Here is a 16,952-nt window from a genome sequence, read left to right as displayed (position 1 = left end):
CCACCCTCTCTGCTCTGATTTTTAATGACACTGCTTTTTCACCATTCTCTTTCTGTTTGGTTGCTACTACTCAGTCTCTTCTGTTGGATCATCAACCACTTCCCCCCTAAACTGTGGGTTTACTTCAAGGTTCTGCCCTGAGCTTTGTGCTCCTTTCTCTCTCTCCAGTCTCTAGAGGTGATCTCATAACTCTTAAGGGTTTCTATGGGCATAACACCCAGATCTATAAAGCCAGTCCTTGTCTTCTATTGTGTTTCAGTCCCACATCAGCAACTGCCTAATGAACATTTCAAACTGGATGTTGTGTTTGAAACATTTTTGGCACATGAAACTCATTATCTTTCCTGCAAAACCAAGCCCTCTTCTGAACTACCTATTTCTATAAAACCATTCTTACAGTCATTCAGGTTTGTAACTTCGGGGTCATCATTAACTTTGCATTCTCCCTCACACATACAATCAGTTGTCCAGTCTTTTCAATTCTTTCTATAACAGTACTTAGCATGCATCTCCTTCTCTACACTCACAGAGTTAACACCCTGGAACCTTCATCACTTCTCACCTTAACTACTGCATAGTTTCCTAATAAAGATCCTTGCCATGGAGTCTCCAAACCATATTATATAAATGGTATTGCTAAAGCACAGTTTTGACCATGTGACATCCTTGTTCAAGAAACACAAATGGTTGCTTGTAACCTCTAGAAACAAATACAAAAACTCCTTTGGCATTTAAAGCCTTTTACAACTTGATTCCAGGCTACTTCTACAGGCTTCTTGTACATTACTCCTCTTCACATACTCACAAAGTAGACAAACTAGCCTTCTTATAACTTACAAACAACATTCCATAACCTGCTCCACTCTTTCACATGATCTACTCGCCATGTCTAGAATATATATCTTCCTCCCCTTGGCCTCTTGGTATTCCTGGCTTCCATAAAGGATCAGCTCAAGAACCATCTTCTACAGGAGGATTTTCCTGCTCCCTCAAAACTACTTATGCACCACCTCATGACCTCTAATTTACTTTGCTTTCTTCTCTTTGAAGACAGAGATTGTTTCATTTTTGCTCCTAGGTTACCAGCAACTAGCACAGTACTTGGCCCAAGAATAAGTGCTAAATTAAGAGTTGATGATTAAAAAGAAGGAAACTCACTCAGTGTGACAGAGCTAATCTGTACCTCTATATTAAATGTTATAGAAAATTCTTGCTCAAAAACTTTAATTTCTCATATCTATTTTACTCTTACTGACATTATATAGCAGAATCTCATAAAACATCACAAAATCATCAAGAATCTGAAGGATCATGAAAAGATACAAAGGGGCAAATCTTGTTATCAACAATGACTTGTGGGAGCAGCTAGGTGGTGCAGTGGATAAAGCACCAACCCTGGATTCAGGAGGACCTGAGTTCAAATCCATTCTCAGACACTTGACACTTACTAGCTGTGTGACCCTGGGCAAGTCACTTAACCCTCATTGCCCCTCAAAAGAAAATGGTATATATTAATCTTAATCCAGCAAGGTATAGAAAAACAAACAAAAAAACCCAATGACTTGTGTAATAAAGAGAGTCCATTCTGTCCTGTAACACTGAAGCACCCAGGAAAACACCACCTGAGCCATTCACTAGAAAGAACTAAGCCTGAGATGGTGAAGACCAAAGTTAACATGAACGCTCCTGCTCCATCATTAACATCTCCCTTCACCATCACTGCACCCACAAGGAAGAAGCTACGGGGGTTCCTTTGCCACTTCCTGGGACTGTATTAGGGTTCTCTTCCCCATGGGACTTATTGCTATCCTGACCCCAATTGCTAGTGCTCTCCTGTCTCCTCAAATTACCTTCTATTTACTTCTCTGTATGCATGCTCAGTCCTCAAAAGGAATATAATACCGCCTGAAGGAAGTAACTATTTCACTTTTGGTTTAGCAGGCCCAGCACTTAAAACAGTAGATGCTTAATGAATGTTTGTTCATCAAGACCCACAAAAAGTGAAAAGACCCATCTAAAGAAAGGCCTGGAGTACACAGGACAGGTATCCTGTAGATTATCTGTGGGAGGACATGGACAAGAATCCTACTGGAGAGGTGGCATGGATGGGTTGCAATTTGCACTGATGCCATCACAGATCTGATATCAAAGTATTTCAGGATTTTACATAATTATTTGCTTTACTCACCGCAAACATTTTCATTAACAATTCTTGTTGTTCTTTTACTGCCTGATTTTTAGTGCTTTCTTCATATTCATAGCCATTTTCAGATAAGTAATCAAGGTGATTATGAAAGATAACTGAGCGCCAAAATTGTTCCTTAAGAGAAAAAAGAAATACTTGTTTATTGTAAATTAGTGATTTCATTACTTCCTGGGGATATGTCAATTCTTTATCTTCAGATATCAATCTGTGATATATGCTTCCTTGACACCTCCCTTTTAGTCACCTGTTCTTCAAAATAAAGAAACAAAGTGCAAGACAGAGACATCAAGGAATGTCTTAGAAAACAGTTTATTCTTTGTCTCCTTAGCAACAATGCATTTCATCTGTACAGTCTTGAATCCCTTCTAAGAAGTTTGACTTACTGATGTGTCAAACAATAATTCCTTATTAAATTGATGTCTCAAGTATTAGAGAGTCCCAGGGCATGTATCACAGTGACATTTTCATAGTGAAGTTCAGGCAAGGCTACTCAGCACTGGTTTAAGGGCTTTTTTTCTATAGAGCACTGTATGGTGTTAGATTTTAAGGAGAAAATACAAATTTAAATAGGAGATATGATCTCAACCATCAGGGAACTTATAATCTAGTTGGAGAAATGGAATATACAATGAAGTAACTTGCACAGAATTCTATACTTCAGCTGCATATTAAACTGCATCAGAGATTCCACTGTATTAATTTTCTTCTGAAGACCATACTGTTTCACTATCAGTACTTAACAGACATCTCTCAAGTTCAGCGGTGCTTGATTTTTACGTACCTCCATTTGTCCTTTCTCTGTTCCGATCTGACAATAAGGAAGCTGAAAGGATAATATAGCTACAGCAGGGCGTGGAAGAGTAGGAGGAAAACGAGACCCTTTACAAGGAATGCACCTGTTGACAAGAGAAAAGCCTAGTTCATCATTAAAACCACCAAAATAAAACAACCTTTATACCTTTAACAGTGAATATTTGATAAGTAACAGATTCTATAATACAAATCAAATTCATTTACTATTAATATTTGTTTTACACAGGAACTTGTTTGCTTTGCCTATGGGGAAACAAAAACAAAACACACTTTCCCAATTCTGAAAATGTCTCACTTTTCCTTTCACCTCTGAATTAAACAGTCAACTTGTTAATAAGCTCCTAAGCGAAATCAGCTTTCTTAACATTTGCCCAAACAAACTGTTATAGGCACTTGGGGGTCCAAGACTCATTAGATTTATTTGAGTGAGTGCCTCTTCTCTGGAAACTTTCATACCACATGCTTCTGCTCAACCAATCCCCTTTCCCTCCTCAGACAATAATCTAGCACCTTTCTGCCTATAATATCAATTGCTAGGAGGAAAAAAAAACAAAACAAAAACACATGTACTTTAGTGAAAACTCATACCCTTCTTATAAAACCCATGACCTTAGATGGTTTCAGTGAACTGCACTAGTGTGGAAGAAATAAAGGTCCTATCTTTAGGATGTGAGAGAGGTGTCTCTAACATTGACTAAGAGAACAGGCTTGGTAGAATCTGGATATGTCAAGTATTGGGGTTACCCCTACCCCTATTCTTGTAATGGACTGAAGAACACTGTACTTAAAACTCCAGGGATTAAGACCATTTGGTACTCTTAGCCTTAAATCCCTCTTTCCTCATTGCTCAATTTAAAATCCTCCTACCCTCACACCCCAAGGCATTTCATAACAAGCCTGGGGCCTTCCATTGTGTAATTAGCAATATAACATAATAAAACTCTATAGCAGAATTCTTCAAAGTCCTCAACTACTCTTCTGATCTAACCCTTTTTACGACTCAAAGGCTATTGTAAAGCTTGCCACAGTAGGACAAAATGTAAAATTAGTATATCTTATTGATACCTAACCAACATAGGTTGACACGGTCATCAGTGATAACCACTTAATGAGTTGGGAAAGGAGACCAAAAGTGAAGTATAAGTGTTTATTTGGCAGCTGTGAATGAGAAAAATGGCAAAATGACAAATGGTCATAAACCATTCATGACCTGAATAGCTGCTATGAGTTCATACAAACCCACATATATCTAAACAGGTTTTGATCAGTACATTTCAGATAATAAAAATGTTTATTATAATTAATACTAATATGATTTATTAAGTTATAAAATATTCGTTCAACATCAAATGCTATATACTACTTTAAGGTTTAATGACTATAGCATATTACTCAGGATTTCTCTAAAGTCACTAAAAACTATGGTATAATAATGTAAATACTAGGGGTAGATTCCTTGACTTGTATAAGGCTATTTAAGGGGCAGCTAGGTGGTGCAGTGGATAAAGCACCAGCCCTGGATTCAGGAGTACCCAAGTTCAAATCCGGCCTCAGACACTTGACACTTACTAGCTGTGTGACCCTGGGCTTAACCCTCATTGCCCCCCCCCAAAAAAATCCCTAAAACAAAAAAAGAGACCATGAAGAGTTGGTCATGGCAGAAAAATGGGTAAATAACAACTGGCACATAGAAGGTATTTAATAAATGCTTATTTGGTTGAATCAAATAAATTCAGTTTACTAGAGCACTATGTGACCAAAAACATTTCCATTTCCCTTTTCCTAAATTCTCTTGATCATGAGGTGGTTTTTTTTGTTTTTTTTAACTCATATACTGGTTAGGTCAGCTGCTACATATATACATGTAAACTCAAGCTTCAAATGTTCAGTCATCACTAAGATACTCAAAGAGTCCACCCCTCACTAGAAGCTATTGGTCAATTTACCCCTTAATCTGTTGTGTAATGGAAATCTCAGACTCTCTTGTGTGGCTTCTATGACACTTCTGGAGAACTGAATGACCAAGAGGCATTTCTTATCTCCACCTTTCTAGATGCTTGGCTATAAGTTTATCGGACACTTACTTTCCAAGCATATTTAAATACCCTCAATAAAATCTTCTAGGCTGTTTAAAAACAACAACAACAACAAGTATTCACAGCCTTTAACACAGTAATTCCACACTAAACCCCAAGAAAGTAAGCCAAAACAAGCAACACAATTTTAAAAAAAGAAAACAAAAATAAACAAAGAAAAAAAAGAAAAAAGTTTGCACAAATAGGTTCACAGAAGATCTAGTTATAATAGCAAAAAACCAAAACTATATCCTTTAACACGATGGGATACTGTGTAGCTGGAATATTTCATCCAGTCCATTGAAATATGTATAAAAATGTTCATTAGAAAAAGATAATAAGATAGCTGTGATTCAGCATTTAATATGTAAAAATATGTATATTAAAGAGAAAATAATTTAAAATAACATAAATAGTTTAATGCTAATTAATTTTATATAAAGTAGCTTACGGTTCCAATTAAAAGCAAATATACTTTTAAAAGAAGAAATATATAATTCAAATATTTTTATAACAAAAATTATTTCTTCCAACAGATGTTCATGAACTGCTGCTGTTTTAAACCAAACGTTATACTCTAATGACTCACATTAGAGTAGATTTTTTGAGACAAAAGAACTTTGAGATCATCTAGTCCAACTAACCTTCACACTTAATAGATGATAAAATGGGCCAAGAGAAGAAAAGCGAGTTATCTCAGCAAGTTAATAAAAACCTTCTTTTATAAGGCTTTGATGAATTATAATAAAGAACATTTGATAACTGATAATGTAATATTTCTTAAAACAGCAAGAGGAAAAAGAAGCTCGTGTTGCTACTAAAACATTCTGGTAAAGAAAGAAATGAAGTGAGATTTACTAAATACAGAATTAATTCAAATGCCTCCTGATTAAATGTGTACACAATACACTATCTTTTCCCTAGAGCAAAAGCCTACCCTCTTTTTTTTAATTGCAGAGGTATAGGTTTAGCCACCTCTTTGGTTTCATGTATTACACAAAGGGACAAAAAATTATGGATGGGGAAAAGTTTGGGTTAATGTTCAAAGTGAATTAATAATATTACATTAAATTTTTCAAGAAATACCAAATAATCTTTAAGTAAGGACTATGACTAGAGAAAGGAAGCATGATTTCATTCATATAGAGCCTTTTCCAGGTAAGAAAATTTGCTACCAATGCAGATCAGCTCCTTCTCTGCAATTTATAGTCTTAGAGAGCTTCCTAGGTAGTAAGAGGTTAAATGACTGGCCCAGGATCACACAATCAACAACAAGAACAACAACAATACTAGCAGTATGCACCAGATATAGCTGGCTCCTGGGCCAATTCCCTCTCCACTATGCACCACGCTGCCTCTCCCTTTCAGATACTGAACTTTAAAAAAAAAATACTCAGGGGCAGCTAGGTGACGCAGTGGATAGAGCACTGGCCCTGGATTCAGGAGTACCTGAGTTCAAATCCGGCCTCAGACCCTTGACACTTACTAGCTGTGTGACCCTGAGCAAGTCACTTAACCCCAATTACCTCACCAAAACAAAACAAAACAAAAATACTCATTTCTATAGGTGACCATCAAAATAGACAACAGAGTAAAACTCATCAATAGAGCTTACATCACCATCAATAAACTGCTATACCTATTAGTTACACAGTGACCAATAGTGATTACTAAAAAGGCAAAGAATACTGGCAAGGAAAGGAAAATACTGTTTAAACTGAAATAAGAAAGATTTATCTTAAATGTAAGGAAGAACGTTTTTAATAATAAAGACAGTTCGGTTTATTTCTACATAGAATCAGGCTGGCCATTACAAAAGGATATGGGATTCTTTTCCTTGTTTAAAAAAAAAAGTCACATACAGTCACTGCACAGGTTGCTTTTATTTAACTGTTTTTCTTTTCACAAGGAAGAGTTCAATATAATCTGGATTAGGGAAGTTTCCAGAAATAAAAGTGACAGAAAGATAAAAGACACCAATAAAAATAAATTTAAATATAAATAAAAATAAAACCAAATTTCCCCTCCATCAAAGGGGGGAAAAAAGACAATCAAGTCACTCTCCTAGAAGAAGGGAACTAAATGAAATAATCTTCTAAGTCTAAGTGAAATACAAGGCTGGAATATACAACTTTAGCTTTAATAGAACAAAATGTCAGTTACAAACATGGATACTATCATCCAATTGCTTATATTTTGAAAATAAGAAAATAAGCTGTAATATCAGTGGGAGAAGGTTGGTATGATACTAAAAACAATAAATTCCTACCACTAAAAAAAGTTACTGATTCTAAAAAAAGAAAAAATTCAAATTTATTCATTCTGAAAAGGGACAAAAAGATCTGAAGACAGGGATATAAAAAATCTCTTTAAATAAGCTATCCTAAAACATGACCTCCTAGTTTAAAAAACAAACACTAAAACACGACCTCCTAAACATTTCCATGTAGTCACCTAATCTTAAAAAAAATAGCAAATCTGGGCACTAAACTGGTACTGAGGTGTTATTTCCTACATTGTTCCCATATCCGAATATAGAATAAACATTTTGGATCTGATTTATTGTTGGAAGGGACCTTAGAACTTGTCTAGTCCAACCCCTTTATTTTTAAGAAAGTCTAACTGACTTGCCCAAAATTGCTAAGATAGTCAGTGACAGAATCCAGGCTCTTTGACTCCAAATCCAGAATTCTATTAGACCACAGTTCTTTATGTAGCACTATAAGGACTAAAGTGGAAGGAGTCCAAATGTGATGATTCCTCTGTCACTGATGATGAAAACAGCCTGTTACAGGCTGTTGAAATTTGTTCCATTTTACTTGCATTTGTTTTCCTCCTGACAGTTAGAATCCCTTAGCCAATGCTATCTTCCTCAACCAACCCCTCCCCGAGATTAACTCGTGTTTACTTTGTGATATTCTGTAAGCAGCCCTCTAAGGCTGCAGAGCACATGCCAATGTTTATTGGCAGAGAAAATTCCTCAGTGGTCCTTCCACTCCCTGCAGCAACGAGATCACAAATTTGGTTTAAAAAAATTTTTTTGTATTTACTTATACTTTTACATGCCTTTAAAAAAAACAACCCACCTAGGCATCCTCTTTGACTACTCATTCTATAATCTGTCACTATGTCCTACTGATTTTACCTTTGTATGGTCCCTAACTTTTTCTTCTCTGATAACTGCTACCACCTTATCCAGGCCCTCATCACCTCATGCGTGGTCGGTCTATTTTTCATGAGCCTCTGATGAGTTGGCCTGCCTCAAGTCTTTCACTCCAATTCACCCTCCACTCCACTGTCAAAATAATCTTCCGAAAGCTCAGATCTAACCGTTGATACACCCCTATTCAATAAACTCCGGTGGGCTCCTATCATCTATCTCCAGGAACAAATATAAAATCTTCTGGTATTCAAAATCTCCAAAATGTGCCTCCTTCCTCCCACTTTCCACTCTTCTTACACCTTACATTCCTACCCCACACACACATATTCTGTAATCTGCAACAGTGGTCTCCTTGCTGTTCTTCAAACAAGAGACTCCATCTCTTAACATTGAGTATTTTCACTGGCTCTTTTTCATGCCTGGAATGCTCACCCTCCTCATCTTCACTTCCTCACTTCCCGGGCTTCCTTCAGGTCTTAGATAAAATCTCACCTTGTAAATGAAGCTTTTCACCATTCCATCTTTTTTTTTTTTTAAGTGAGGCAATTGGGGTTAAGTGACTTGCCCAGGGTCACACAGCTAGTAAGTGTTTTAAGTGTCTGAGGGCAGATTTGAACTCAGGTACTCCTGACTCCAGGGCCGGTGCTCTATCCACAGCGCCACCTAGCTGCCCCTTCACCATTCCATCTTAATTCTAGTGCCTTTAACCTGCTGCTTATTTATCTTCTATATAACTTGTTTATTCATAATTGTTTGCATGTTGTCTCTGCAAATACATTGTGAGCTCCTTGCGGGAAGGAACAAATTTCACTTTTCTTTGTATCCCCAATACATAACATGGTGCCTGGCACATAGTAGGCACTTAAATGTTTACTGACTGAAGTTGTACACTGGTAACAGTAGTCCATAAAGATAGAGAGGTTGGGTTTTTTTTGTCTGTTTGGGATTTTTAATTTATATATCCAATACCAAATACAGTGCCTGGCATATAAAAGGCACTTAGTAAGTGCTTGTAGATTGACTGCCATCATTAAGTTTAGGAAGGGATACTTAAAATTCTTACAGGTTAACAACCTAGCTGCTTTGAAATACAGGAGATAAGTCTCTCAAGTCAAAAATCAAGGATGCCAAGTAGAATGAGAATATCTTGGTCTCTCATGTCTGCTGAAAAACTAACAAAGACAAAAGAGACTGATTAGACTATTTCCTATGAACAAAGGTCAAATACTAATGCACAAAAATAAAACTAAACTGAGGTGACATTTGGTTAGGGGAGGAGAAAGGAAGGGAAGGTAGTAACATAAACAAGATATCTAGAACTATTACTCTAAAACACAAAGGGATTTAGAACCTTCTGTGCTGAGCTTAGGAGCTATAAAATTTCAAGTCTATTTTCCGATAAAGAAATAATTAAATAGAACCCTTCCATCACCCACCAGAATTCTCCCTTCTATAGCTTTTTAGCTAATTAACTTTTAAATAGCACCAACATCAGAGCAGAATCACAACTCAAATAAGTCCATTTTTATTATTTGCTAGCACCTTTATTAAAAGGAATTGATGGGGCAAAACTCTTGAAACTAATGGCCATAAAAAAGCTTAGAGACCATCTATACATTTCAATCATTTGTGCTAACCGTGGCTCCCTATGACCGATAATCAAGTAATCTAGCTAATCAACTATTTATGAATTTAAAAAATCATAAGAATTGTGTCTCCTGGGGCAGCTAGGTGGCGCAGTGGATAGAGCACTGGCCCTGGAGTCAGGAGGACCTGGGTTCAAATTCGGCCTCCGACACGTAACACTTACTAGCTGTGTGACCCTGGGCAAGTCACTTAACCCCAATTGCCTCACTAAAAAAGTAAAAAAGAAATAGAAAAAAAAAAGAATTGTGTCTCTCCTAAATGGAAGATCATGATGAGCAAAGTCTATTACTTTATGCATGGCTGAATAAACTTTGCAAAAAAATGTGATTGACACCCCCTGCAAAATATACTTCCACTCAAATTTCAAACCACCTGTTGAAAATGTCAAACTATGGGGCAGCTAGGTGGCACAATGAATAGAGCACCGGCCCTGGAGTCAGGAGGACCTGAGTTCAAATCCAGTCTCAGACACTTAACACTTACTAGCTGTGTGACCCTGGGCAAGTCACTTAACCCCAACTGCCTCACCAAAAAGAAAAGAAAAGAAAAGAAAATGTCAAACTAGAAAAGTAACAAATTCTAATTTGGTAAATGAGGAAGGCAAGTATAGTGATTGAATTAGTAAGAATAAGTAACAATAAATACGTATTATTTTGAAGTAATTTTTATAAAAAAAAAAAGGTTATTTTGTAATATTATCTAATGTCCCACCTTAGCTGCTGGGGGTTTTCATGGATACCAACTACCCAGTAGTGATCAGATTTTCCTTTGCAATGTTCTTTTGTATTACATATGGGAGTCCATGTATTGCCAAGTCTTCTGTTTAACATTCGTACAATGCCCTCTGAATCCACGTAACAAGGGGTACCTATTTACAAATTTAAAAATAATTTTTAACAGATAAAATATAAATGTAGATATTTGTAAGGCAAAGAATATATATTTAGGAAATAGCTTTACATTTCAAACCAGAAAAACAAGAGGCAAAAAAGTTAATAATTAGATATTCATTATAAAAAGTCATATTTAATTACAATTACACACATCATGACATATTTCCTAAAATCAATTATATATCTTAAAAATAAATACATGGGAAAAACAAACATTAGTTTTGGTGAAAATTACGCCACCTGCTGGAAGTTAAAACACTAGCTTTAAATTTTATAAAGCACTTTTTTCACACTCATTCTATGAGGACCATGGTGCAACTATAGAGAATGATAAATAGTGCAACTGTTACTGATGAAGAAACTGAGAAGAAACTGAAGCTTACAAAACTTAAGGTGATTTTCCCACAGTGACAGAGATGGAATTTGAAGTCATACCTCCTGTCTTTGAGTTTTTCTACTAAAAATATATAGAATATGAAGACTCTCTTGCTAAACATCTAACAACAACAATCTGTACTTATTATTTTCTTTGTAACTGTCAGACAGGTAATCTTAGAAAAATTACCAGGGTTAAATCTTAAAAAAATAGTGAAGCTATGTTTGACTTCAGTGTTCTCTCCCCTCCAATCCCCACCTCTCTACATGCTCCCCCTATCCTTCTTCCTGGTCAGTCAGTAGCCTATAACCTTAAACTCCATCAAATCTCCATATTTGGATAGAACTGTCCAGTTCTCCTACACCTACCCTCCATATATAAAACCCAAAATTCTTTCTTCTACCCCCAAAAATTCCCATTCCCTTGCCATCCTGAATTCAACTAGTATCTAAGGAACCCTTGTTATAATCTAAAAGCTACACAAATCCAAGGTATCATTAGTTCACAGCAAGGTGTTAATTACTAATAACAACTCACAGTCTTCCCAAACCCAAGGAGTATTTGCATTTTATAAAACGACAATATGTATTAAGGAAAAAAAAACTGTTGATAGTGGGATAGCACTTGTGGCAGAAGGGTAGGGGGATATATTTTAGAGTAGGGAGACCTACGAATAATAACAGAATAAGCAGTGGACCAGCGTGTCTAATCAGGAAGTTAGCCCTGAAAATAACATTTTCTGCTAAAAGTACTATAAAAGTAACAATCATTCCAACATATGCTGTGTTTCAGGAGTTTCTGAGATCAGGACTTTCAGGTTAAAAGTACTATCCATCTCTGTATTTCTAAAAGATATTGACCATGGTGAGCCCTCAAAAGCTAAGTAACTGAATAATAATCTCTGAAGTACACCCGCCCCCCCCCCAAAAAAACTGCATTTTTTCAATTCATCAAGATGCTACTAAGGAAAGGAAAAAAAACATTTCAACCAAGTAAGAATATTAAAATTAAGGAACCCACCTCAGCCGAGCCAACATCCAAAAGTCTGGGCCCCATTATGGCCCAGATGCCAAGCCCAAGGGCCCCTGCCTATACCCTGAGGTCTTCTACAGCAGCCCAGGACCTCCAGGCACCCTGGTCCCAGGGGGAACAGGGGACTCTCATCTGCACCCCCACCAATGGTGGCTTCCACCCCGAGACCCCTTCCCTGCATCCCTACGCCTCTCTACCCCCTGGCCCAGCCCCTGCTTCAGCACTTCTTTCAGGCGTATCCCTCAAGGGCCAGTTCCTGGATTTATCATTGCAAGCAGCAGAGCTGGGGAAGCTGCCAAGTGGGGACATCCTCTATCCCCCACCCTCCTTCTTCTACCCACTGGCCTTCTGTCCCAGTCCCCTGCTTGACCCTCCCTTGCTGCAGGTGCACCAGGACCTGCCCTCCCCTTCAGATTTATACTCAGCTCCTCTGCAGCCTGATGGCCAAAATGGCTTCCTGCCCCCAGCTGCCCCCACACAGAAGATGCTGCTACCAGTAGTGAAATCCCAGCTAACTGTGGTGAACTTCAGCTTCTTGCCTCCAGCCCCACCTCCTGCCTCACCTCCACTTTCCCTGCCCTACAGCCCCCGAGTCTGGCTGTCTGGCCCCCACCTGCTCTGGCAGCCCAGGTGCTACCCTCACTCGCCTAGTCCTTCCCTCCCAGCTTGGGGAGAGCAGAGCTGCACCCAAAGGAACTAAAGCTGTTCCAGGATTATCGAAAACTGAGCAACCTCAGAGGACCTGGGGCTCAAACCCCATCCCCAAGCTGGAATGCCCTTCTCTGCTCTCAGCTCCCGACTCAAGGCTCCCACCCACTGGATACAGTGGTGTTGATGTGTCCTACACCCAGCGCTTCAGCCTCCACCAGCAGATTGTATGTGGTAATATCGCTCACCAGGGGCATCAAAAATAATAAGTGATCTAGTCCATCCCAGCTAATCTTCCCACTTGCTGATCTGATCTAATGGTCTCTTGTACTTGAATCCACCCTTTTCAAAATGAACCTGCCTGCCCCAAACTATTCCATTTCAATTCTAGGAATGGGAAGGAACGACTCTTAAGAAACTTTCCAGTAAAGAATTGCTATTCTGGGGGACAGCTAGGTGGCACAGTGGATAAAGCACCAGCTCTGGATTCAAGAGGACCTGAGTTCAAATCCAGTCTCAGGCACTTGACACTTACTAGCTGTGTGACCCTAGGCAAGTCACTTAACCCTCATTGCCCTGCCCCCCTCCAAAAAAATTGCTATTCTGTGTTGAAAGGGTGCACCTGCTGCCTGTAGCTCTCCTGAACCTCTGGTGCCTTCAGGTCATGACTCAGCCTCTCCCGGATAGTTGGAGGTGGGGCTCCAGCTGCCTTGGCTGCCCTGCTCACAGCCTCTGAAAAAAGCAGCTGAGGCCCTCGCCCTGCATTGTCTATGGGGAGAAGAATGGCTTTCAGCATCAGACCAGCTCTCTACTCTACAAGAAACTTAACAACTCCTAAGTTTCTATACAAGCAGAGAAAAGAAAATGGGAGAGAATGCCATGCTAGCAGATTGCAAGTCACCAAGTAGGGGCTCAATATATGCCTATCTTGGAATTAAAAAAAAAAAAAAAAGGAACTTTGGACCAGCAAAGATCACAGAACATCAGACTGAGTAGTGATCAGAAAATCCAGGGAGAAACAAAGGGGATCGTTTTTCCAGTCCAGGTCAGCACTGGTAAATAGTCATGAGACATGTGGAAATTAGGAAGAGAGAGTTCAGGCAAGAAAATCTGTGCAGAACCTTCCAGCAAAGGAAAGTCTTTGACACAGCTAAGAAGGGGCCTGAAACTATGTACTAGCAAAAGAGTTTGAACAAAAGCCAAGGAGGGACAATTGCCAAGACACCATGGTTCTGACCCAAAGTAAGGTCACTGATTCAGTCCACAAACCTAAAATGAGGTCTGAAGCAGAGTAAACAGGGCAAGGCTATAGTTCTGTCACTGTACTTGCAGAAATTACAAGCTGACAGGTATGGAAAACATTAGTCTACTGAAGCTCCAACCAAGGGCAAGCTTCAGTCATGTTACTTTGACCAAAACAAGTGGAACTGGAGAGGGCAAAGCTCAAACTAGGAAGACAACAATCACACTTCACCCTAGATCAGATTTCTTAAGTTTAGATGAACGTATAACCCTGAAGAACACAACTCTCAAAACTTGAATAAAACAGCAGTGAAACCCCAGAGAATAGAGATCAGGACTAAACAAGACCCCAATGCTCCCTCCAGAAATGCGCTGTCTAGCCCTAATACAAAGTTCCATTTTGGAAAGTGAGGCTAGAAGAATGAGTAAACAATAAAGACCTGTTATGGAGCCAGAGGCACCCAAAACAGAAAATCAGCAAAAACAAAACAAAATAAAATAAAATACCTTGGCTGCAAAGCCAACAAAGATTTCTATAAGAAAGGGTTTGTTGTTCTTGTTTTTAAATCATATCATAAATTAAATGACATCTCTAAAGGAAATAAATAGAAAAGAGATCTAGAAGAAAACCTTGGAAGAGAATTAACAGCTTAGAACAAGAGGTAGAAAACTTACCCAATTAACAAACTAGCTGAAAATTAGAATGGGCCAAAATCAGAATAACGCCATGAGGCAACAAGAAATATATTTTTCTTTTAAGTTAAGACTACACAAAAAGTCAGTCAGAAGCCCAAGAGCAAGAGCAAAGGGTCTACCAGCAAAATCAATGCTAGCAAAAGGCAATATCCCAGTGTGAGCAGAGTTGGATCAGGAACAAGGGTAGCCTTCAAGGCTCTATGCCAAGAGCACACAAGAATAAACCCAAAGCTCCTACATCAAAGAAAAAATATTATAAGCAATCAGAAAGAATCAGTTTAAATATCATGGGACCACAGTCACAATCACAGAAGTCCTGGCAGCTTAGTCTACTATAAACAAGAGGAGCCCTTAGAATAGAATATTCCAAAAGGCACAAGATTACAACCAAGAATAACTTACCCTGCAATGCTACATATAATCCTATAGAATGAAAAACAAAAAACCAGATCTCTAATGCAATAAAGCACTTCAAAGCATTTCTGATAAAAAGATCAAAGATGCACAGAAACTATGAAATACAAACACAAGAGTCCAAAGAAATCTAGAAAAATAAATGTATTTGAGCAATTAGAAGCTGTACGATGGAAACAACCAGGATTAAGAAGAGGAGTGATATTTAGGAGGAAGAATAATAGGAAGGAGTAGTCTTAAGCAAAACAAACTAGAATTTAAATGAGTGTATTAGATAGCCTCTTAGACAAGTGAGAAATGGCTGAATAGAATTGGGGCATATGAATATAATGGAATATTACTGTTCCATAAGAGACGAAAGACAAGTTCAGAGACTCTTGTATTGTATGAACTGATACAGAGTAGAATGAACTGGACCAGAAAAAACAATCTATACAAAGACAGCAACGTTGTAAAGAAAAATAATTTTGAAAGACTTAAGAATTCTGATCAATGCAATGACTAACCATGTCCCTAAAAGGCCTATAATAAAGGTGAAAGAGATGATGAACACAAAGCATAAAAAGACAAATACATTTTTGTAAATAGCCATGGTGTGAATTCATTTTGCTTTACTATGCATATTTATTACAAAGATTTTTTTAAAATTCCTCTCACTTTTTGATTAGATATATGTTTAATAAACCACTGGATGATTTGATTTAAAAAGAAAGAGGAAACTCAAAGTAACAGTACCAAAAGTGAAAAAGAAGCCTTCACAAAAAATAAAAAATAAAGAAAAGTATTAGAAACTATTCTGCCTAACTATAAATAAAACCAAGAACTAAAATTAAATAGATGAATAATTATATAACTATAAAAATGCTCCAAATACTATAACAATAAATAAATAATAGTCTCAGAAAAAGAAATTGAACAAGACATAAATGAACTAGCAAATGAAAAAATAGGTCCAGATGGATATTCGAGTTATATCAAATATTCAAAGAACTATTCATTTTAATATTAAATAAACTGATAGCAAAAGTAGGAAAAGATGGGATTTAACCAAATTCCTTCTATGATACAAACATGGTCTTGATATTTAAACCAGGGAGAGTCAAAACAGAGAAAACCAAAGAACAATATCCCTAATGAATATCAACACAAAATTTTTAAATAAAATATTAGCAAAGAGACTACAACCAATATATCACAAAAATTATATGCTATGCCCAGGATAGATTTAAACCAGGAATATAGGGGTGATTCAATATAAAGAAAAATATAATAGATCATATGAATAACAAGGAGAACAAAAATCATGATTACATAAATAGATGTAGAAAAAAGCTTTTGAAAATGCAATAACTGGAGCAGCTAGGTGGTGCAGTGGATAGAGCACCGGCCCTGGAGTCAGGAGGACCTGAGTTCAAAGCCAGCCTCAGACACTTAACACTTACTAGATGTGTGACCCTGGGCAAGTCACTTAACCCTCATTGCCCTCCCCCCAAAAAAAGCAATAACTATTTGCATTAAAAATACTAGAAAAGAGTAATAAATAGAATCAAAGTAACCACTATAGTGATTGATAAACTCAAGGACCTCACTATTCAGCAAAACTTCAAGAAAAACTGGAAAGCAATCAGGCAGAATTTAGGCTTGAACAAACACCTCCCATCACATACCAAGACAAATTCCAAATGGACATATGACTTCACCATAAAAGGTGTCATCATAAACAAATCAGAGCAAGGACAAAAATTCC

At 37.6% G+C, this 16,952-nt stretch overlaps 1 protein-coding gene across 1 annotated transcript in view; it reads right to left on the bottom strand.

Moving 5' to 3' along the window:
• Positions 1-16,952, bottom strand: part of WDHD1 (WD repeat and HMG-box DNA binding protein 1) — a 92,282-nt gene that overhangs the window by 39,331 nt on the left and 35,999 nt on the right. The window contains exons 16-18 of the mRNA XM_043986204.1: positions 10,616-10,772; positions 2,988-3,102; positions 2,189-2,320 (exon numbers count right to left, since the gene is read on the bottom strand). Coding sequence (XP_043842139.1) covers positions 2,189-2,320; positions 2,988-3,102; positions 10,616-10,772 — 404 coding nt within the window. The remainder of the gene's footprint in view (positions 1-2,188; positions 2,321-2,987; positions 3,103-10,615; positions 10,773-16,952) is intronic.

The sequence above is a fragment of the Dromiciops gliroides genome, chromosome 2, assembly GCF_019393635.1.
Source record: "Dromiciops gliroides isolate mDroGli1 chromosome 2, mDroGli1.pri, whole genome shotgun sequence".
NCBI classification, from domain to species: domain Eukaryota; kingdom Metazoa; phylum Chordata; class Mammalia; order Microbiotheria; family Microbiotheriidae; genus Dromiciops; species Dromiciops gliroides.
This window is presented reverse-complemented; position numbering and strand designations above follow the sequence as displayed.